General features: G+C 55.4%; 2 protein-coding genes across 2 annotated transcripts in view; both read right to left on the reverse strand.

The window, feature by feature from the left end:
- TBX21 (T-box 21) overlaps positions 1-1,871 on the reverse strand; it is a 10,703-nt gene extending 8,832 nt beyond the window's left edge. Inside the window, exons 1-2 of the mRNA XM_008570978.1 lie at positions 1,780-1,871; positions 1,530-1,715 (exon numbers count right to left, since the gene is read on the reverse strand). Of these exons, the coding sequence (XP_008569200.1) occupies positions 1,530-1,715; positions 1,780-1,871 (278 nt within the window). The remainder of the gene's footprint in view (positions 1-1,529; positions 1,716-1,779) is intronic.
- A 19,310-nt stretch (positions 1,872-21,181) lies between these two features.
- TBKBP1 (TBK1 binding protein 1) overlaps positions 21,182-23,999 on the reverse strand; it is a 16,063-nt gene continuing 13,245 nt past the window's right edge. The window contains 2 exon segments of the mRNA XM_008570979.1: positions 21,182-22,737; positions 23,720-23,992. Coding sequence (XP_008569201.1) covers positions 22,609-22,737; positions 23,720-23,992 — 402 coding nt within the window. The 3' untranslated portion in view covers positions 21,182-22,608.

Below are 23,999 nucleotides of genomic sequence, written 5' to 3' on the forward strand. Positions count from 1 at the left end.
TACAACCACCACCTCCACCATCACCACCACCATCACTACAACCACCACCTCCACTATCACCACCACCACCATGACAATCGCCACCACTACAACTACCACTTCCATTATCACTATCACCATCACCACCATCATGGCAACCACCACCTCCGCCATCACACTGCCATCACTACAACCATCACCTCCACCATCATCATTCACTACAATTACCCCTCCACCATTACCACCAGCACTCTAACCACTGTCTCCACCATCACCAGCCTATCCCCCCATCACTGCAACCACCACCTCCACCAGCACCAGTGCCATCACCAGCTCCAATGGCTTAGCCGTTCTCTTCTAAGCCGAGAAGGAAGAGCAGAGCGTCAGAACGGCAGGATGAAACTCTCATCAGAATTACTTGTTTCCACACACTTCTCCCTTCCTCCCATGAGAAGCCCTGAAGAAAGGCAGTGGACCGTGAGTCAGAAAACTTGAGGGAGGGAGAGTTCCAGGGGCCTAAGAACACTTTTGGGTGGGGCCTAGTCCCCNCAGACTCCCAGTAGGAAGGTGGGTGCACACTCACACACAAGACACAGGCAGGACCCACTCAGGGTATTGCTTACTAAACAAATACCACACGAGTTGCAAGTTTCTCTTTCTTTCCTCACTCAGGAGGCTCTATGCGGAAGCAACAACCTCAGCCCCAAACCCTACGCCTCCTGCACCAGGCTAAGGGGACCCAGAGCCATGGAGCCATGGGGATCCCCCTCCCAACTTCCCGCAGGCTGGACCAGTGAATATCTGAACAGGGGAGTGGTTTTCAGGGAAAGGGCCTCAAAGGGTGCAGTGTGGGGCTGGAGGCCAACTCTCCTGCTCAGGCTGGTGGGCATCTGTGCCTGGAAGGGATTTGTGCCCCCCTCCCCACAACACACACACACCCCAGACATATGATCTCAAAGTAAGACCGGAAAGGAAACTTGGCAACTGCTTCTCCATGTCACCAAATCCCAGCCTACCTCCCCCCCACCCACCCACCCCGCCACCAAAGCTGACCTGAGCACAGCAGCAGCAAAGGGGCTGGGGGAGGTGGGCACAGGGAGCCCGGGAGATAAAGGGCCGGGTGATCACCCCACATGATGCAAGATGCTGCCCTCCCCTCCACTCTCCGCACGCAGGGGCTAAGTCAGATCCAGAACGCACGCTGCCCACTGTGACCCCACTCAGGCAGGGAGCGGGGCAGGGCACACACAACTCTAGGTGAAGCCATAGGTGCATCTCCCCCTAAACCAAGGTGACTTCTCAGCGCGTCCACACTCATCCACCTCCCTTTCGAGTTTCCCGGCTGTCGGTGTGATGCCCGCCAGGCACCAAACCCTCCAGAGCTTTCCTTATCCTCACTGTAACCGCTCCCCTGCCTCCTAAAGCTCAAGCCAGAACGGTGAGGGACACGGAGACACTAGCAATGTTTAGCCAGAAAAGGGAAAAGAGTCCTCTCCCGGGGCGAGGGCGCCAAGCTCGCGCTCCTGCCGCTCGGCGCGCGCCACACTCACCGGCCCTGCTTGGTGATGATCATCTCCGTCTGGTGCTGATTAAACTTGGACCACAACAGGTGGTTGTTGAGCGCGACTCTCAGCTTCCCGGACACCTCCAGCCCCGCGGGCAGCGCATAGTCCTCGCGCGGCCCCGGGTACAGCCCGGCGCGCGGGTCCGGGGCCGCGTAGCCATCCCNTCTGGGCCTTCTCGGAGCACTCGCAGGCTCGGAGCCGCTTCGACTATGAATAGATGTTTATCGATGCCTGCCGTGTGCCCAGGCTCTGTGCGAAGTGGCTTTGCGTGAAGTGTTTGCCCTCTTTCTCACGGCCAGAGGCCCACGCGGGCTGTGTCGGATGCATCTTGTACCTCCAGCCCCAGGGCAGACCTGGAAGCTAGTGGGCAGCAGGAACAGTTTCTTAAAGGGGATTGCAGGACGCTGGGCTGGGCCTGGCCCACAAAAGCTCCCCGACCCCAGCCTGGCAGCCATGGGCACTGCAAGCAGCATTGGGCTGCTAATGCTCAGAGTCCCAGGACTGGCTCTGTCACTCAGGTGTATGTGACCTGGGCAAGTCACTTCCCTTGCCTGAAACGTCAGCCTCACGTGCCTCATCCGTAGACTGGGAGAAATAAACAGATCTGCTTTTCAGGGGCACTGCGATCCCTACATGAGACGGTGTGTGTGCGCAGCACTTTCCAATCTATTATTATACCTGGATGGAAAAGCTGCTTTAAACAGATTCAGAGCCGGCTGACAGGAAGGAAACCCAGCACATGCTCTGAAGGGCTGCCTCGTGTGATGGGAGTACTGAGGCTTTTTTTCTTCTATTTTCCTTTTTTTGTTAACTAATGTAGTTACACTCCTTTTATGATAAAAACTATCCTTATTTTCCCCAATTGAAAATAGCATCAAAGGGGGCGGGGAAAAAAAAAGAAAATAGCATCATTGGGAGTTTTCCTGTGTATAAAGATGAACATACTTACATAGAAAATTTAAGCACGATAGAAAAGTAAAAACAAGGGCCGGCCCGGTGGCGCACTGCTATAGTGCGCGCTTGGGAAGCGCAGCGGTGCTCCCGCCCGAGGGTTCGGATCCCACATACAGACCGGTTCCCGCTTACTGGCTGAGCGAGGCGCGGGAGCAACACCGAGGGTTGCNCTTTTTTTCTTCTATTTTCCTTTTTTTGTTAACTAATGTAGTTACACTCCTTTTATGATAAAAACTATCCTTATTTTCCCCAATTGAAAATAGCATCAAAGGGGGCGGGGAAAAAAAAAGAAAATAGCATCATTAGGAGTTTTCCTGTGTATAAAGATGAACATACTTACATAGAAAATTTAAGCACGATAGAAAAGTAAAAACAAGACTGCATTAATCTCCCCAAATTCCACTCCCCCAAAGCAAACAGGATTAACATGTCAGTGAACACCCTCCCAAACATCACTCCTGTATACTCTCTCTCCGTCTCTGTGCTTTGCACATGTGCACAAATATATAATTTTATATAAACACCCCACATGCTGCTTTGTAATGTGCTGGTTTTTCTTCACTCAACAAGGTGTCATGGAATTTTTTGCATGTCAATGTATAGGTAAAGATTTACATTTTCAAGAATGTTTTGAAAAATACTTTAACATTTTCATCGAATTAAAGGTTAGCCTCTCCTCTCCCCTCAACCACAGCCCTCCCCAGGTCTCCCCTGGGGGCTGGCCCCATCTCTACATTTCTGTCCCAGCCCAACGTGGCTTCACCCTTAGGGGCCCATAGGGACTCTCTGCTCCCAACTAGAGCTGAACCAAGAGGCGGGTTGTCAGGCGAAGGCAAAGCTGGGGACCCCAGGAGGCGGGCATGACCCAGGGAGGGTGGGGGAAGAGAGAATCCGTGCCTCCTTTGAGGATGGAGACGGCATATGTGACAGTACCAGAAACCTGGGACTGGCCTCCTCCCCAACTCTTTACCCACCATTTCCCCACACCCTGAGGAAGGAGGAAGTTCCTGCCTGCTGTTCCAAGTGGGGCAGCATTGCTTGAAAGAAAAGGTGACCTTGAGACCCTTGGCTACTTTTTGGCAAACATGAGAGATTTCACTAAGACTCTCTTGAATGACTGATTTCCCCAGGAGACATGAGATTACTGAATGCTGACACCACTTTGGGGGACATTTTTGCTAAGTGCTTAGCTGTGGAAGCCAAATGGAATCTGTTTCTCCCTCTCTTGCCCCCTCCTCTTTTCCACGCTAATTCTCAAGTCAAGTGATCCATCCCCCTGCCTCTGAACACAGGATGTCCTGTACTCCCACCCAGCTTTCCAGGGCAGGAGGGATTATGAATCTCAGAATTCATAAATTCATAAAGTTGGACCTGGGGACATATCTCTGAAGGAAGAGGGAGGCTGGGGTGGTCTTTCTATGACCTGATGGGCTGTTACAGGGTTTTACAGCCTGGCTCAACAACTCCAGATTCCTCACCCCCTCCCTCCAACTTCTTCTACCTAGAAAAGAAAGTGCTTGTGAAAAGCGGGGGCTGAGTGGCCCTGGTGTCACCATCGCCAGTCCCGCCCCTCTGCCAGCTTGGGTGAGAAGAAGAACCCTGGCAGTGACACCTCCTCCTACTGCTGCCACCTCACCCCTTTCCCAGGCCCCAGGGCTGGAAAGGTGGAAAGAGAGGAGCTGGAGATGAGGCCCCCTGGGGTCTCCTCACTTCCCCGTGGCTGCCCCTCCCAGACCCTCTCTCATCCCATCAATATGCTGAGCACCCACAAGGCTGGCCCTGCTGCAGCAGGAGTGAATAAACAGGGTGGGTGTCCAGGGAGACACGGTCTCCAACCAACATCAAATTTTATGAGACAGTCTGGATGGTAAATATGGGAAATGGAATAACTAATAATGGCAGAGCTAGGGCTGGTCTCTAGACTCTCGGACCAGTGCTCTTCCCACAGGAGCGAGGGAGAATCATAATAATGAATGAAAAGTCCTATGATAGCATTAGAAAATGTTTGGGAAACAGAAAAGAAAATCACCCTAACCCACCAGCCTAGACCCTGGATCTCTTCACCTGTGTCCTCTGCAAGTATCCAAGGCTTCCTTTTAAGTCATCTCCCATCAAGACTCAAAGTGAGAGAGGCTTCCCTGAGGTCACACAGCACCTGCTACACCTGCGGGCACTGACTGTACCTGAAAACTACTACGATATGGATTTCTGGGACTTGCCTCTAGAGATTCTGATTCCCAGGCCTGTGGTGACCCTCCAGAATTGTAAGTTTAAGAACTCCAGGTGATGCTGGGCTTCTGGGAGTCCATACACCCCTCTCGGAGGCTCCCTCCCACTTTGCTTTCCCACCTCCAAGTCACGTCCCATCCTGAGAGTCAGTGTGCCCTGAGCTGGCTGGGCGTGCACTCCAGGGTGTGTGGAAGGAGCTTCCACGCCTAAGGAGGGCGGCTGCGAGTGCTGGGGTTGCCTTATCTGCGCTCTAGGACCAGATGAGGCCTCACCCCTGACTCTGACAGCACCTGGATCCTCTCCTGAAAATGTGTGGGGTGCTAAGCCCCCCAGGGACTGTGACGGCTCTTGGGTGGGCTCATGCTGGATGGTTCAGGGAGGGCATGAATATGGGAGAGCTGGGAAGGGGGCAGCTATTGGTGGGAGCTCAGAGCACAGTGACACCAGGACCCAGATTCCTGCCCTCCACTCTGCTGGGCACAGCCTCAGAGGCTGTAAGAGGGTTGACTGAAAGAGAGAGACCAGTGAGGCGGGATAAGGCATGAAAGGGAAGACAGGGCAAAGTGAGAGGCTGGGGGTGCATTTCTGAAAGACACACTTAGAGATGGAGAGGGCCAGGAACCACAAAGTCAGAGACGCAGCACATGACTCAGTCAGAAAGTCTCAGGCTGGGCAAGAGGAGACGGCAAGAGAGGAGAAGAGAGGGAGACAGGCCAGTGAGTGAAGTCTACAAAGGGGAGAGGCCTGTGGGGTGCTGGAGGCTGGGGTGGAGGGAAACAGGGTGGACTTAGTTGGGTGGTTGGGCTGGAACCCCAACTTCAATCTTCACTGGCTCTGTGACCTTTTCTAGCATCTTAACCTGTCTGGTTTCTTTGTCAGGAAGTATGGAGGGAAACAGGGTGGACTTAGTTGGGTGGTTGGGCTGGAACCCCAACTTCAACCTTCACTGGCTCTGTGACCTTTTCTAGCATCTTAACCTGTCTGGTTTCTTTGTCAGGAAGTAGAGCTAACTGACTTCTGCTAGGACTAACTTGGTCTGTAGCATAAAGGCTGAGGGGTTCTGTCCTAAGGTAGGAAGAGAACAGAGGCATAGGCTGTGCTAACCTGTCCCTCTTTCCTCTATTCTCAGCTACCTCCTTCTTCCTTTCCTCCCTCTGGTTTAGTGGCTCAACCACAAAGTGTCCTTCACGCCGATCCCCAAGCCTCCACTCAGGGCCCTGAGCCAAAAAAGAACCCCTCTGTCTGTAAGACTCCATCTCAAAAAGGGCCAGTCTTTCCCTCCTGATGCCTGTACACCATTCTCTGGAGATCCAGGTAGAGAGGGCTGAGATAAGCCAGACCCTGGGGACTGTGGATTCACAAAGATAAATTAGGGTCAGACCCTGTCCGTAAAGATCTCCTAGCAAGGTGACACCGGGGACCAGAGTTCTTGGGCCCCTCAGCCCACTTGCCCCTCCGATGTGCTCACAACCCAGCAGCCTGAGCACACACACTGTCACTCACACGTGTGCACACACACCGCACACAGCTATGCTGGAGGAATCCTTGGGATCCAGTCCCTGCAGCCCCACCCCCTGCTCTAGTCTCGTATCCAGCCTCCCAGAGCTCCTTGGGCATCTGACTCTGCCCATACCCACCCACCCCATACTCCCTCCCCCTCCCAGCCCAGACTGCCAGTCCTTCAGAGAGCATGGCCGGAACCATCGGATTAACAGCCAGGGAGGGGGGCAAGGGCAGTGACAAGCACCTGTAGAATCCACCCCCCACCCCCCGCTGCATGACAGCTGCAGGAGTTCCGAGGCCCCAGCACCCAGCACCAGGTGCTCAGTATGAACACCGAATAGAAGGCTCATCCCAAGGTCAAGGGCTCCAGGCTGGGTCACCTTTCCCCACTCTGCACACCCTCAAGGCTGGGCGGCCCTTACCCTCTGGCTCTAGGCCACGCCTGGGTCCTGCATTTCTGTCCTCCTTCTCCGTGGGCATCCTACCTCTCATCATCTATGCTCTCTAGATCTCTAACCTCTCACCCCTGCCCCAGCTCTTCACACAGGACCCACCCACACATACACACCCAGCCCCCCAGCCCCACTGTGCTCCCAAGCTAGGGTTCCTGCGCCCTTCCGAAGAGACATTAAAACACTGGGCACTTGAGCAACTCTGTAATCATGGGGGCAGGCCAGGTATGGATGGGCAAGCCCTAGATCCAGGGAGGCCCTGGGGAGCGGTTGTGCTCACCCACTTCCTGGGGAATCTCAGCAGACCGGCCCTTAATCTCAGGCAGGAAGCAGGGTCTGGTTACCAGGAGTGGGGGTGGAAGGGAATACCCAGGGCTTTGGGTAAAGGGAGCTGGGGGAGGAGGAAAGAAAAAGAGCCAAGAGAAAGGGAACTGGAGGGAGGATACAGGCTGAGGGGTTAACCCCTGTGCAGCCAGGCTCCTCTCTGCTCCCCATCCTGCGACTGACTGCCTGCGATCTCAGGCGTGACTTCCTGGCACAGTCGGGCGCTGCCAGGCCAGGCCTCCCATGCGAGACACCCCCCAGACCTCTGGCCATAGGACAGCAAAAGCATCCCGCTCAGTACCCTTCTCTGTCTCCTAAGCCCTCTCTGGCTTCCTGTGAGCTGTACGTAGCCCTGTTTGCCCCGTGTCTCTCTTCATCTCTTGGGAATCCTCAGTTTCTGTGTCAGTTTCTGTGCTGTGTTTGTGTAATTCTGTGTCTCTCTGCGCCGCTGTGCTTTTGCCTGTGTCTTGCTGTGTCTTCTTTACAGCCATGTGTGTCTCCGGGATCCGTAAAAGCTCTGTTTGTTTGTCCTGAGTGTAGGTTCTGTGCTTGTCTCTCTGTCTCTGTGTGTGTCTGTTATCTCTGGGTCTCTGAATCTGCTTAGGTCTCTGTCGTGTGCTTGTGTCTGTCTGGATCTCCATGTCTCTATCAGTGTCTCGAGGTCAGTCTAGCTCTCAGTGTGTCTATTGCATGTCTGTCTGTCTGTCCGGGACTGGGCCTCCATCTGTGAGTCTGCTCTGGCCTGCCTGTCTCTGGCCTCGAGCACTGTGGCCTGTCTGTCTGGTTAACAGTGCAAGGTGGAGCAAGATGGCGCAGACTCACGGACTTGACCGCGGATGGGTGGAAGAGGGAGGAGACAGGGAGAAGGGCGGTAGTGGGGGAAAGAGATCAAGGCACCAAATCCCATGCCCAAATGGTGCTTAAAGCAAGCTGGCCAGCCCTGAAACACCAGGATGAAGCTCTGCCAGGCCAGTAGGAGGGAGAGGGGGGCACAGCAGGGAACTTGCCTGGTTAGGGGTGGGAGCAGAATTACACAGAAACTGAAACAGACACAGAATAGGGAAGACCCAGAAGCAGGTGGAAAGATGGATGGGGAGCTCTGGGTTCTGGTCCTGCCTCTACCACTAGTCCCAGATGCCCCTGGACTAGGCCCTTGCCCCCTCTGTGCCTTGGTTTTCTGCTCTGTAAAATGAGACAGTTGGCAGAGACCAATCCCGAGGGCCAGGGTGACAGAAAACACCCCTAAACCCAGGGCAGGACACTGGTTGCCCCTTTCTGTCCCTCAAGGAGGTGTCCCACAGTCCCTCCTAGTACCAACAGCCTCTGTGTCTGCAATTCAGCACCACTAGGGGCAGGACAGAGGGAAGAACGGAGGCTAGGTAGCAGGAAGGACTTCCTGCTAAGCAGTAGGAGGGTGAGGAGGCCGCAGCTTCTCCTCCCAGCAGTCCTCCAGGGCCCCTCCATTGGGGCTGGGGGTGGAGGGGCACGGGTGGGGGGCGCTCAGCAGCTGGGTAATTAGCTGTCGCTCTCAGGCCCTGCGGGGAGGGGCTGGCTGGACTGAGAAACCAACGCAAAGTGACAGGGGTGGTTTTGACACACGGTGGAGCTGACGGGCCCAGGGGGCTGGGGCTTTGGTTTAGGGGGGAAAAATCCCATCAAATGATTAAAAAATAGGTCAGAGGGAAGAAGCCACAGCCGGCACTGGGTCCGTGGTGAGAACGCCATGTAGCTTCCCCAGGGCTGTGGGCCAAAATGGGGTGGGGGAGCTGAGGAGTGTTTGCAGGAGGCGGGTGAGCTTGCAGTGGGGACAAGAAGGCTGCAGGCCCAGCAGCTGGCCCTGCCTGGCTCAGCCCTGTCTCATGGGGACATTTGGGAAGTCCACCTGCAGTCCACCTTTGGCCTTCCTGTGGTACCACCTTCCTCCTCAAAGGTAGGCTGATGAGGCTCTTCCTCTGGCCATCCTACCCCACCCACCACATCTTTACAAATTTTGTTCTATAAACACTGAGACTATTGCCCCATCTGGAAGCCCTTCTCACCTTCCAGCCTCGGGTTCTCCTACTGCAAAGGCAGTTTGCTGACTTCTCCTTCATTTCTCACCCATCTGGACAAATTCACCTGCCTCTTCATCTCCTTTGTCATTTAACAAACTCTGCATCCTGCTCGGGGTCCACTTTGGCCCTCCAGCTTATTCTCAGAGCTTCCTTTTTGCTCCTTCCTTCCTTTCCTGCTTTCTTACCTCCTACCATGAATCATGACAACAGCGGCCCAAGAAAGGCAGAGAGTGAGGAGGAGGGAGGTAGGAGACCTAGGAGCCTGGGAAAGGTTGATGATCTCCAAGAACTTACTAGATGGAGAAATCTGAGATGCCCGGTAGTGTCCCCCAATTCGGGCAGCTTAGAGGCACCTCCCTTCTCATCTATTTCCTTTTCTAAGAACACTGAAAATCACGGAGAGATTAGCACCTGAAATTTGGGAGTGGAACAGCCTGGTACCTACAAGCCACACCTCCATTCCTCATAAATCCCAGGCACAGGCAGAAATCAGTCAGGCAACCAGTGTCCAGAGCAGAGGGACAGACCAAGCATTAAGCTCCCATTGAGTGGGCACCTGGGTCCCAGCCCCTGCAATGGAGGCACCTAAGGCCATGTTGGTGGGAAAATGGATTGGCTAGGTCTGACCTTGAGTTTAACCCCACTTACCACCCCAGACATAGATCCACTGTGACATGCAAGTCTGAGATTTCCCCGGGAGCCTGTTGTCTGCTGCTCGCACCCCCTCTGTCACCCAGGAAGTGTCACAAGGAGTCGTGCCAACCAGGGCCATGGGCAGCTGGCGCTCTGTGCAGGGCCCTGCGAAGGCCCTGAACCCACGTCTCTGGCTACAGGGGGCATAAAGCTGGTGTGGATGCCCATCACTGCCCCCGCCCCATGCCTGCCTCCATTTCTTTCCAATTGCTGGCACCAGAACCTGACATTCTGTGAGTTGGGGAGGGAAGACTGTGTCCGTGGCAACTGGTCCAATCGGTGGGAATTGAGATACTGGCGCTCACCTTGCATTTCACACACGCACATGCACCAGCCGGGGTCACCACCCAAGGCTCAGGACCCCACAGATGGGCTGTGTCCTAGGCTCCCAGGTTCCAACTACCCTGGACATGTTGCCAAGTCTAGCTCGTACTTTGCCTCAACCCTTGACTACCAGTGAGTCTGAAAACTGGAAAAACCCACGTTTTTCCTGACTGCCCCACTCCACCCACGGCTGCTGCTCGGGGTGGGGAGTGAAAATGAGACAAGAGAACATCCCCAGGCAGTTTATACCCTTGATGTCATTAGACTTCACAATGGTGTGAGGTTGACTGGGCAGAGACCATTGTCCCCATTTTACAGACAAGGAAACTTAAGTACAGAGAAGTTAATACTTAGTCAGGTTCACACAGCTGGTGACCCTGTGATGAGCCCTTGTGCTGGAACCGTGCACCCCCCTCATTCAAGCCCCCTTCATCTGTGTGCAGAGGATACTATTGTCATTCCCATTTTACAGATGAGAAACTGCTCAGAAGGGTGACACGGTTTCCCCAGCTCTCAGTTGTTTGTACTCCCTACCCCTCTCTTCTTATAAGGCACCTTATCCAACCCGACCCAGAGTCCTTCCCTTCACTCCCTTCAGAGAAAGGCAAGACCCCAAGGCCTCCCCCTGTCACCTAGGGAGCATTCCCCTGTGCTTTAGGAAGTCATTCCTGGTGTCCAAACTTAACTCGGGCCTCCTCTTCTTACTTCTCCTGGTGTCCTTTTCTGTCTGATGACCCTGCAGAATTGGACCTCATTTACTCAGCAAATCCATCCCACTTATGGGGCAGGAGGGGTGGAAAGCAGGGCTGAGGGACTGAAAGGGGCAGGGGCTGGCTCAGTCACACAGCCAAAGCCAACCTAGACGTGGCAGCAGTGGAGGAAGATGGGTCCAGAAAGGAGTGACACAGGAGTCCTAGTTTCCAGGTACAGGGGTGGGAGGCACAGGCGTCCCTCACTTCTCCAAGCTCCTGGCCCCTGGCACCTGAGCCCACTGCCTGACATCGAAGCTGTTAGGTGTTTCTGTCTGAGTACAGAGGGGTCTTGAGCAGCTCTTAGAAAGCTCTTAGAAAAGAGCTCCTGTTCTGGGCTGGAAGTGAGGAGGGGGCTTTCCTTGACAACATACAGGGAGATCAAGGGCTCACCTTCTGGCCCCGACTCTCCTCAAGATCTAAAACCCCTTGAACATGCCCATTCTCCTTGAACAAACCCTTCCAAAAAGATCATCTGAGGCAGAGTCCCCTCCTTGCCCCGGGCTGTAAGTTCTTCCTCGAGTCTAACCTTGATCCCTTGCAGAGGGGTGGAAGAGGGCAGAGATGAAAGGCAGTTTCTTATAAACCTGGTGGCTTCTTGTTCCCCGACGACAATACAGCGGACGAGCCCTGTGGTTCTGGCTCTGAGTCAGGCCCCATCGCCCAGGCGTCCCCAGTGCCATCTCCCTCCGCCCCGCCGCGGACTGGAAAATCAGGCTCATGCCTCTGCCCGAGAGTCAGTGCTTCCCCTGCTTCCCCCATCATCTCGCTTTCCCCTAAAGGGAGGTGTTTCCTCGAAGCCGGGAAAAGTCAAGGGGGCAGAGACCTCACCAGCCACGGGGAGGCGGTACTAGGTGGCACAGGCACGGAGTGGGGGCGGGGCTACCCGGCCTTCCTGTCCCTTCCCCCTCCCTCTCTGCAGCCTGGCTCCCCAGTCCTGCTCTTCTAGCCCGTCGGATGTGTGCCCCTGTGTGCGCCTAACACACGTGGGTACGTGGGAGTGGGCCCTCAGCTCCCCAAGATTTAGGGTGGGGTGGAGGATGGGAGGTGTCATGCCTCTGGTGTGCCTACGAGTGACACAAACTTTTTCCACACTTATGTTCTTCACACTACTGTGTCCATACATGCTCTCCATCCGTTTCAGAGTCACAAGTGTGGCTGGTATCCACCCCACCACCACCATCACCTCCCGCATCCCCAGTGCGACTTTTCACCTGTTCCTAGGGCTCAAGGAGACACGAACCCCTGTCATCAGAACCCCACCCCCAACCCTGGATGACTGGCAGGAGGGTTTGAGGAGAGTGTCACACTTGGGGACATTGGCTGGGGGAAGGATGGTTGGAAAGGCCTGAGTCAGCAGTCTATAAGAACTCAGTTGCCCCCTTCACCCAGCCTGGGGGAGGGGTGGGGAGCATAGGGAGCTGAAACAGAGAGATGGAGAGAGAGAGAAAGGGAGGGAGAGAGATAAACTGATACAATGGACCAGTCAGATAAAGAGTAAGAGGCAGCACTGGGGCGGGTGAGCCTTGGGGACCAGAGGGAAACACAGTGGGGGGTGGGGGGTGGAGAGGCAGGGGCCAGGGAATGGTTGCCTTTTCCCTTCTTCACTAGCACCACCAATGCACAAAAGATCAGCGCTGAAAGAATCCTACTCTTTGATCTCAAGAAGGGGAAACTGAGGCTTAGTGAGAGCAAGACCTGCTCAGAGTCACCAAAAGGGAAGACTGAGCCGGGGCAGAGCCCACCCTCCTGTCTCTCAGACGGAGCATTTTCTAACCCCAGGGAAAGTAAGGAGGACCCGGCAGCTGGGGATGCTCCGCACAGCACGGCTCGGCAGGGGCAGTTCCAGCATTCTCTGTGGGCTCAAGCACCAGCTGCACTGCCTGGCTGGTACCCAGGCCCTGCCATTGGGACCCACAGTGCCCAGATCCACTCCTGGCAGCAATTTGGCTCTCTTGAGAACTGGATCTAGAAATGGTAGATTGAAAGATCTTTTGCAGACCCAGGTGTCCTCTTCCCCAGCCCCTCCCTGCTCCAAGCTGTTGGGTGAGGAAGTCCGGGGACGATGCTACCTCCACCTAGGTGACCTCAATCTCTGAGCCTGCAGACATACCGGGACAGGGTGCCTGCAGGCCCTCAGGTCTGAGAGCTCAGAAACTAGCAAGAGCCTCCAAAGAAAACCACTTCCCATCTTGGCCTCTGATTCCTCTGAAAATTTGGGGGGCTAATGGGAGGAGCTTCCAACCCCCTTAGTCATCCTAGGAAGCCAAGCTGAATAGCAGTGACTGATAATCACCCAACCACAAGCCAATTTTGTGGTTTCAGTTGTTTTCAGGAGCAGCCCAGCAGCGGCAGGAGACCCTGGGCAGAGGAGTGGGCTATCTCCTGCCTGGGCACTGATGAGGCAGGGTAGGGGGCTCCAACCCTGCCCTGGCATGACTCAGCCCAAGGCTCAGGAAGACCCGGAATTGCCCCCATCTCACAGATGCACATGGACAGGGTTCGTAGCAACTAGAAACACTTCTCTCCCCCAGCCCCTCCATGTACCACTGGCAACTTCACTGATCAGGCTGGCCACTTTCTGGATCTAGGATGAGCCCTTTTTTGTTTCTTTTCTCTTTTTTTCTTTTCTTTTTCTTTCTTTCATGTCATTTCATTTTTCCCTTGCTTTCTCTTTCTGTTCATCTCTTTCTTTTTCATTCCCTTCCCTCCTTCCTTCTCCCCTCCCTTCTCTCTCTCTCTTTCTCTCTCTTCCTTACCTTTGCTCTCTTTCCTGTTATATGTGTGTGTGGTGGGAATAATCTAGAAGCCACAGCGAAGAGAACAGAGGCTGCTGGAGGTCCCCCAAGTGTACTCCCCAAAACACATCTGTTCACTTCCCTCATGAACTACAGGGAAAAAGACCATGATTAGCTCTAAGGGAAGCTTCCCACTGAGTAGAGCTTAGAAGAATCTCAGAAATATAGAATACCAAAATGTCAGAGCTGACCTAGTCCAGTCCTATCATTTTTTCACACTGAGGAGCAGCAGCTCTGAGAAGTGACACAGTGCTCCAGAGCACAGCTAGAACCAGAGGCGTGCACTCTCAGACAGCCTCTGCCCACTTCCCCTCGTCGCCCACAAGTCACAACTCCCCCCCAACCTTCCCACAGTGTTCAGTGTGGACCAGATCCTTGCCTTATGACCAGGGAGAAGAAGGAAGTAACCAGGGGTGAGCTAGGCTCAAGGAGGCAGACACAGGTAGCAGCAGCCCAGCAAGAGAATTTCAGCGTTTTTCTAACACCTGGCATCTCCTTGTCCTCTTCCTCCTGGAAGCCTGCCTGAATTAGGCATGGGCCTGTCACCCTCCACGCCTGGTGACCTTGGCCATGGAAGAGATAGAAAGCAGGGAGCAAGGGTGAAAGAGACATGCCTGAGAACCAGCCACAGCTCGCAGCCCTGAGTGACAGAGGAGGAAAAACGAGAGGGGCAGGAAGTGGGGTCTGGCAGGAGTCGGGGGTGAGTGGGGCTAGGGAAGGGGAAGCTCCCCCATGGGAAAAAAAAGCTGCCCTGATGAGTCAATGCTGCCCAGGTGCAGCCCTCCTAGGGGCTGCCCAGCACATTTAAGGTTTATCACGTGATTTCTACAAAGGATAACGGAGTGGCGGAGTGACGGGCTGGAGCTGGCTCGTACCAGCTCGCGGGAGCTGATTGTATGTGTCTATTCCCCGTGCTCACTGCCATGGTAGCTTAAATTGAAAAGCCGGTTGTTAAACGTTTGCCAGCACACCACTGGATAATGGGGTCAGTTTCAAAGCCAGGAGCACATGCCTGTGTGTGCATGTGGCGCTCCATGCATGTGTCAGCATGCACTATTCCTAGGGCCCCTATGGAAACTGGGACACACCCGTGTGGCACTCTGTTCCTGGTTGTGTGAGACTGTGTGTGTGTACCCCACATGTGTTGTGAGGAATGTGTCTCTGCAAGTGGGTGTCCCTGGGGAAGGGTGTGTGTGTGTGTGTTTAACTGGGGCTGTCCATGTGCTTGGTGCATCAGAGCGAAGTGTTACGGGGTGAGTTTGGAGGACAGTGTGGTGACAGTACATCCATTTGACCATCTGTGGAGAGGAGACCCACCTGGGCCCACTGTGCCTGAGACCAGAGGTCTCAGAGCTCAGAGGATTCCGGGAGTGCTGAGACCCCCTGTGCCAAGTCCCACCTCGGTTCTTCCTCTGTCCTCAGGCACAACCATCTGCCCATCTGGGAGGAGTGGGATTCCAAGGCAGGTGAGGGGCTCTCTGATCCTGCATGTGGGTTCTCTGCGTGTGCTGGAAACACTGCAAAGGCCAGCACCACGGGGCACTGTCCTCTTCCTTGCCCCTCACCCGTGCTCTGGGTGAACTATCTCCTTCACACCATCTCCTGATCCTCCCCCTCACCTCCCATCCACAGCTCACTTTTGCTCTCTGGTGGGGGTGGGGGGCAGAGTTCAGCTCCTGAAATATCCACAAGGCCAAGGGCCCCAGGAAGGGGGAGGGGCACAATCATCGTTCAATCGGCCCATCCACCTCTTCACCTCTGGACCGAGAGCCTGGACTGGGCATCCCTCCAGAGCAGAGCACTGGCCACAAGGACACAGCTGCCCCCCAGCTCCTCTGCACCAGGGAATTTGACTCCACTGCCCCTTTCCCCCTTAAGGGCCCTGAGTTAAGTCTAATCTCAGTCTCCCTGCCAAGCCTCTTGCTCCAGGCAGGGACAGAAGGAGAAAAGGCCAGGAAAAGAAAAGAATGAAGACAGGATAGAGAGAGGGACTGTGATGGAAGACAGTCTTTCTCACCTGTGGCCTTCTAACTTCAACCGCTTACCCCCATGGTCTGGCTTGGGGACATATGCGTTCTGACCCGCCCTCATCACTCCTGCCTGGGGCCTGCAGTGGGTCACTCTGCTCATCTGCCTCTTTCCTACACTGCCCCAATGCCAGCCAAACTGCCCAACCTCGGAGGGAGGGAGAGACCAACTGTGGAAAACATCCGGGGGGCCAGGTCCCTTGGCTCATCTTTGGAAATATGCCACCGTGTCCTCACAGGAAGTCCTTCCTAAAGTCTAACCTGGGCTCCTTCTACTGCAGCCGTGGCCAGCACCTCACCGGCTCGGAGTAGGGATTTCTCCTGCTCCAGCCAACCTTTTCCTTCAGGCAAAGCTGGACTCTCAGGCAGAGAAGCAGCCACCTCCAAAAACAAAAACAAAACTCTCCACTCATGCCCTGCCTGCCCCTTGCCCCCAGCCACAGAAACCCACATGGCATTGGAGCCTTCATCCCAAAATGAGTCAGGGCCCTTCAGAGGGTTGAGCTGGGGTGCAAGGACTTCCCCTTCACGCCAAGCACAGGCTCTACTTGAAGGCTGTTTCCCTACAGCTTCCTTGTGCCCAAGGAGCAAGGTCAGCCTCCCCATCCAGGAGGAGGAGGGGGCCAACTAGGAAGTGCCATCCACCCCGGCCTCCTTTAACACCTGCACTTGATGCTGATGGCGAAACCCAGGCAGAGGGCCTAAGTATGGAGTTGGGGGCAAGAGGTGCTCACACCCCAGCCAACTAGGAAGTGCCATCCACCCCGGCCTCCTTTAACACCTGCACTTGATGCTAATGGCGAAACCCAGGCAGAGGGCCTAAGTATGGAGTTGGGGGCAAGAGGTGCTCACACCCCACACTAGCCCTCCAGTTTCATTTGAATAAAAGGATGGAAAAGAAACTTCTCCATAGGTCTGAGGCCCCAGGGACCCTCAAGGGGATATCCAGAGGTCAGCTCCAAATCTCCTAGCTCGTTCTTTCTACAAGAAGACTTTCCCGGTGGGGAGAAAAGTGCTGGGGGTCCCAGAGCCAATAAAGATGGCAAGCAAAGAGAGGCAGCTCATGGCCCGGCTGACCCCTGTGGAAGCTGGCATGCTCCCCCACCCTACCCCCGCACTGCATATTTTCTCTCCCCCCAAAATAGCATCTCTGAAGGGGGGGATGGGGGAACCATGGCCCGGCTGACCCCTGTGGAAGCTGGCATGCTCCCCCACCCTGCCCCCGCACTGCATATTTTCTCTCCCCCCAAAATAGCATCTCTGAAGGGGGGGATGGGGGAAGTTCTCAGTTCATCGTTCACTCCTTCCCACGGTGTGTTCACAGCTCTCTCGGCTGTCTCTCGCGACCTGATTTCCCTGCCAGGCCCTTCTGCTCTGCCTCCACCCTCGCCACCTCACCCTGCCAGATCCAGGACCCTTTGGCCTGTCATGTCTGCAATCTCCTGCCTCCAAGCTGTGACTCTCACAATATTCCCTACCCTCTTTGGGACAGAAGGAAATTCATTGCTCATAAATTGAGCATCACGATCCCCACACCGGCCAGCCACTAAAAAAATAAAGAGAGAGAGAGAAAGAAAAAGAAAAGTAATAAACTGAGCATCAGATGTGTTTGTGAGGATCTGTGCAGTAGTCCCTGGAGCAGGGGACAAAAATGTCAAACTGGAACAGTCCCGGTCTTTGTCTCCAAGGATCTCATGGGAGGAGGCCTGACACTTGGAAACTTCCTCCAAGTAAAGGACCAGAGGCCTCCCACAGAGCTGAATGTCCCTAGGGTGGGTGGGAGGAAGGTCCCTCTTTGCCCCTACCACATAGCCCTAGGAACAGGGTCTCACACTGGAACCTGATTTACCTCATGCCATTTCCTGCTATTTTGGGGACTATTTCCCAAGTAGAATGGTTCCTTCAGCTGCTCCCAGATTGGTAGGGAAGGTTCGGGCCCTGGCCCTGGGAAATGCCCGATCTGACAGGGGAGGCAAACAGACCAGAGAACACTGGTAGAGACAGCTCCCCACTAAGCAGAGCGGGGGTCGTCACAGCTACAAGAGAGGTCCCAGGGAGAGGGTTCCCAGAGGAGGGAAGGGTGGAACAGACTCTGAAGGAGGAAAAGGGCAGGGCTGGGTGTTTGGGGCTGAGGGAAATGAGAGGCTAGGATGGGGTGTCTGCCCAATCTGAGCAAGCATGGGCAATGGGGTGCATTTCTCCTGCCCAGGGCCAGCTGGGGGTCTGACCTCCTGTCCCCAGAAGCATGGGAGTGTTGGAGGCAAGGAAAGAGAGCCTCAAATCCCCCACAAAGGGAATGACCTCCCCCCCTTGTTATTTCTGGCTCCATTTTCTTGGTCAAGAAGGGTGTCAGTGGTGATGCAAATTAGGAGGTGTTGGCCGACACCCATCCTGTACCCCCAGCCCCTCCTCTCCCTCCCCCATACCCACACACACAGCCGACTGGAACATCTGTGAGATGCGCCTGGTGACCCTGCCCTTGGGTGAATCAGCATGCAGCACGAGTGAATCGGCATGCAGCGCGGGTGAAGCTATGGGTTGGGGCTGGGTTCTCAGGGGCATCTGCCTCTGCCACAAGGACAGGGCAGGCACCGAGAGGGTTTCCAGCCAACACCCACATCCTCCCTTGCCCCAGTCCCTTCATACCCTCAGCCCCACCAGGTATCCCTGGGTCATTAACACAGGGCTGCATGGCATCTGTATAGACAGTGAATGCCACGAACAAGTAAGTGCCCCAAACCAGAGCCCTCTTTCTCTCACAGGCTGCTGATGGGAAGGGCATGGACTAGAGTCTTCCAGCCCTCTGCAGATGTAGGTTCAATCTCAGAAGGAACTTAGGCAGCCAGCAGAAGAAGCCTCAAGCACCAAGAATTTCTCTGGAATCAAAACAGTACTTGGGGCCGGCCCGGTGGCGCACTGTGCTAGTGCGCCGCTTGGGAAGCGCGGCGGCGCTCCCGCCGAGGGTTCGGATCCCACATACAGACCGGTTCCCGCTCGCTGGCTGAGCGAGGCGCGGGAGCAACACCGAGGGTTGCGATCCCGTTGCCGGTCCCGGTCCGGTACGGGGGCGACACTGAGGGTTGCAATCCGTTGCCGGACACGGAAAAAAAGACAAAAAAATAAAAAATAAAAAAAATAAAAACAGTACTTGGAGGAAGGGCAGGGACAGGGTGAGGTGCTAGAGGGCTTCACTCTCTTCTCCACGTTATCTTGCCTCTGCCCCAGATGCCTTGTTCCCCCCTCTCCAGTTACGAACCCCCTTGCCATTGAGGTTTCATCCTTGTGTCTGACCTCAGTTCCTTCTGTTGTTGCCAAATTTGCTCTGTTCTTGTCCCTGCTGAGGGAGAGAAGGGACTGGGGGAACTGTCCTGCTCCCCCTACCCTGTAAAGATGTCGAGGAGTGAACCCCCACCTCTGTTCTTCATTAGTACTCATCAGCTGGGCGAGGTGCCTCTCATTAACAAGGCTGACTCACCCACACCCCCCTCCCCTTGGTTAGCGATCTGCTTCTCCCCGACACACTCTCTCGTGCACACACACCGTGCACACATGCCACAGCTTCTGAAAGGAGCTGTCACTCTCCTCAGCTGATAGTCTGACAGCCTGCACAGGGCCCCAGGACAGGGGCAGGGTTCTCTGTGGCCTGGGAGCTCTGGCTGGGGAAACCCTAGGGGAGAGGGACCAGAGCTGGAGAGAATGTTGGATATTTGGGCCTTTAAATCTGCATGTGCAGATATGCTCATGGATGGCGTGGGCTCTGCCATGTCTGGCTTTGGGTCTGCACTGGGGAGAGGGATGGGTCTCCCAGGTGTGTTTTTTCCAGCCTTGACAGATGGGTCTCCCAGGTGTGTTTTTTCCAACCCTCCACCTTGTTCTTGTGAAAGTTGTCCCACCCTCGTCCCCTTTCCAGGAGCCTAGAGATGTGGACCCTTGTGTCCCCTCATTCTCTCAGCCCCTACCATCCCTCACCTTCTCCATACAGTAACAAGGAGCAAATGTCCTTACATCTAATCATGATCCTGCTTCAGAGGGGAGGAGAGAGATGAGCACCGCAGGGCTCCCCAGCCCTTCCCTAGCTCCCCCACCCCCAAGTCCTCTCCTTTCATGGGGGGCATTAGATGAAAGGCTGCGGCTCTCGGGGACCTGGGCTGGGGGCACGCTAGCTTTTTCTCCCTTCCCCACCTTCCCTCCCAGCCCCCAGCAACTTTCTGCCCTGCACCTGAGCCCTTTCCCATGTCCCTAGAAATCAAGGAGACAAGCTGCCAGAATCGGCACCCTATGTCCCCATGCTCCCCTCACCCTGGTGACAGGGGGAATGTCCAGGTTGCAGGATACCTGGATGCCCTCCCACTTTCAGAGATGCCAAAGGACCAGAACTGCTTGCCTGGGTCACCCCCTGTCTCTGTACTAGCTCATTCCCAAGTCAGCCCTTTTCTCAAGCACCAGGATTTCTCCTTACCTTGTGTGTTCCTGTACCATCCTTATTCATTCACACCCACCCAGCAAGTGCTTCCCGAGATCCAAACAGGACCCAGATCCAGGAACTTGGGTGCTGCCTTCCTCCATGGGAGTTGACTGAGCTGGAGGAACAGCAGGGGGCACTGAGCGCTTATGCACCAGATGTTCCAGAACCTTCTTTCCCAGGGCTTATGAAGCTATATTACATAGGGACATGTCACAGCTGATCACACCTTTCCTAGCACTCACAACTTGGCTGCAGATGTAATCAAGCTTGGATGAACTTTTAGAGGGAAGCAGTTAACTACAACAGAGGAGCTGGGGAGGTTGGGCAGCTTCCCCACAGGGGTGAGGACCTTGGCACTTAATGGGGAGGGACATTTGTCCTGTGTCTAGAGCTGAACCTCAGGCTTTCAATGAACAGTTACCCCTGTCCCCTCTTTTGTTTTTAAGTAAACCCTTGACCAAAAAGGGACATGTGGAAATGAAAGGCACCCAGAGCCAGTGAATAAGTAGCTCAGGCCCTTTTTGCAGACAGAGGGCACAGCCTCGGCTAGAGCAGAAGTCATAGGTTCATGACCCAGCTCTGACCTCCCAGGCCATAGGACTTTTAAGGCAGCTGCTAACGCAGCCCTCCCCTGCTCTTAGACCCATGAAGACATGGAACACAGATATTCTTCCTCTTTGAGGCCCCAGCCTGGTTCCTGGCATGCAGAAATCATTTGATGAAGAAATAGATGCTACTGATAAATGAATCCCCAGGGCTTTAGAACCTCTACTGGCCAGACCTGCTGGGAGGGAAAATGCAAGAGCCCCTGCCTGACACCTGCTTGGGGCTGGGGTGGCTACTTTATATCTGTTCTAAATAAGGTCCACGTCACAAGACATCTGTGACCACTTGCGTGCCCGTCTCCAGAACCACTTTGAAGGTGGGCACCCCACACATCCCCCATGTGCCCAGTGCTCACCCTCCCATGGCTGTGGTTCCTTGAGACACAGTTTCAAAGACCTCCTGCAACTGAGGGTTCTGCCCCTCCCTCCCACCCCCAACCATGATGGGCACAGACCTAGCACAGATGGAACAGGTTAGTTTTATTTGGACTTTCAACTTGTTCAGAGAGCACAGGGGCCCCCGCCTCCCCTCTCCAGGCCCCCTTCCCCATTTCCCCTCCCTGGGGGAACACTCAGGGTACAATGACATGTGTCTCTGGAGTCCTTGGCCCCTTCCCCGCCCAACACACCCCTTCACTCCTCTGCACTGAGGAGGGGAGGGGTGTGAGGAGGTGGAGGGCCTGGAAGAGTTGGATCAGAACGGTGCATGCGCTGACAGTAGCGACCACTGCCACCCACCCGGGGCTGAGGCCTGGGGAGGCTCGCAGTGGAGGGGAGTGGATTCATCGTGGGGTGGCAGGTTCTCACCATGGGAGGCTCCTCATCTCAGCCCTGGAGACCTCCTGGCCTCCTGCTTACCCGTCCTTCTTAGGGTACAACTCTGAGGTAGATTTCACATAGGGAATGTGGGTTGGTGGGTGTTGGAAGGGGGTTAGCTCTTTTGAAGTTGGTCTCCAAGAGCACCCTGGGCCCATTCTCATTTTCTGGCTGGGGAGGTAGGGGCAGATGACACCCACTCAGCTAAGAGAGGCTGAGTCACACATGGGCTCCAGGGCACCTGTGGTGTCAGGGGCTCAAGTGGGGTATGGGTGGAGGGAGACATCTGCCTTGACAATCTGTGCCTCAGTGCCAGGGGCTCCAGTAGGGCATGGGCCTGAGAGGCTGGCAGACAGTTCCCTGGCCTGAGGGTCATGGCGCAGGGCTCCTAGCCCTCAGGACAGCCTCTTTAGGCTGGGTTCTCCCTCTCCTCTCCCAACCTCTCCTCTCCCACCTTCCCTAATCCCCAGAGTGGGCAGAGGGGGAGAATAGGGCTGGCCTGCAGGGTGGCAAGAAACAAGATGCCTCCTTCCCCCAATGGAGGCCCATGCCACAAGCCCCAAGCTGGTTGTGGGATGGAGAAACTGACATCAGTGTCCAGGGCAGGCTCTGGGACCCCACACTGGAGGTGCTCCCCAGACGAGCAGAGCCTAGGAAAGAAGGTCATTTGGGGAGGGGCTCAGGGAGCTCCTGGAGTTCTCTGGCATCCTCCCCCTCCCCCAGGACCAAGCACTAGACACCTCTTGGATCCAACCCTGTTTAAGAACAGAAAGGCAGAGGGAGAGGTCTGGAGGGGGGGTAATGCCCCTCCCCATCCCAGCCCAGATCCCCACCTCCCCAGCGAAAGCCGGGAATGGGTGGAGCCTCGGCTGACCTCCTGGGAAGAGCCAGAGCTGAGTGGTGCCGGGAACAGGGAAGACGGCACGCACATTGACTTGGTAGCTAGTGGAGGTATCTGGGGGGTCGCAAGGGGCAGGGGCCCCCCACGAGATTCATGCAGCATTCAAATTGAGTGAGTGTTTGGGGGTGATGGGAGAGGGCAGAGAAACAGCCAGCAGTGGGGGAGGCGCCCTAGATCTTGCTGTTCTCCAGATGGGAGTCAATGTGTTTGATGAGGGCATCATCGGGGTACCCGACCGGGAAACCCAGCTGGCAGAGGGGGCAGCTGCGGATGTCAGAGCCCACCGTCTCCATCAGCAGCTGTGGGGAGAGAAAGGAATCACTTATGGTCTCCAGCTTGCACCCATTGTCTCCACATCTCAGCCTGCCCTTTACAGGACCCAGGGCAGAGAGGGCTGCGGCATGCCAGAAGGGGTCTGTGTGCCTTTTCTCTAGCACTCTCTTCTCCCCCCCCACCAGCTCAGTGGCCACTCCGTATGCCCCAAGGCATGCAGTCCCCAACAGGTGTATATGAGAGAGTCACTGCTCAGCTTGCCAGGGCATCTACAGTAATTAGGGAAGTCAAGACCCAGACATGCCCCTAAAGAGACTAAGTCACACAGCTCCTGGCTAACTAAAAGCAATAGATAATCCCCAAAAATGTACATCTCAAAAATAATTTGTCTGGCTTTGGAATGTATTTTGGTCCTTCCGGGTAGGAAGGGGTGGCTCCAACATTCAGGAAACTCATCATTTCAGTGAAACGATAGAGCCCTGAGATAGGGCTGTCTTCTAGAACAGACAGAAAAGAGCAGGGGCTCTGAGGCCTGAAGGAGGGAATGGGATAGGCAGGCGTCCCTGTGTCAGCCCATTATCTGTGGCAGTCAGTGTCGCCACCATCACCAACATAATAGAGGACGCTTGAGCCAGACACTGCAGATTGGTTTCGGCCCACTACCTCCCTCCTACGAGCCCTCTAAGGTAATTAGATAATATAATCATTGTCCTCATTTTGCAGGTGAGAAAACTGACAATCAGAGAGGATAAGTAACTTGCATGAGGTCCCACAGCTGCTAAGTGGTGGAGTCTGAAATCAAAGCCAGGACCGTCCCTCTGAAAATCAATCACACCCTTAACTGCGGCATTAAACACAAGTCTTAACGGCACAGGCCCCAATTCCCACCCCCAGAAGACCAGGGGAGAGAGGTGAAGGGCCCTCTACTGTGGCCCACTGTCCGAGGAGGCGGCGCCCTGCCAGTCGGGTGTGAGCAGCGTGCTGCGGAAGGCGCGGGCGCCCACTCACGTTGATGGACGGCCAGGACTGCGCGTGCTCGGCGTGGGCGTAGGCGGTGGCGGCGGGCGACTCGGGGATGGGGAAGCCGGCGCAGAAGGAGGCGCAGCGTATGGTGCCCGCCTCCGGGCTGGGCGGGCTGGCGGGCACGGCCCACTCGTCCTCTTCCGACGGCTGCTTCTCGAAGCGCAGCCGGATGCCCTCGAAGGCGCGCCGTGGGCTGAGGGGCCTGCCGGGGCCGTAGAGCTCGCCGCCGTAGGCCCGGGGCTTGGGGAGCGTGGCGGCCTCGGCC

The sequence above is a fragment of the Galeopterus variegatus genome, unplaced genomic scaffold, assembly GCF_000696425.1.
Source record: "Galeopterus variegatus unplaced genomic scaffold, G_variegatus-3.0.2 Scaffold649, whole genome shotgun sequence".
NCBI classification, from domain to species: domain Eukaryota; kingdom Metazoa; phylum Chordata; class Mammalia; order Dermoptera; family Cynocephalidae; genus Galeopterus; species Galeopterus variegatus.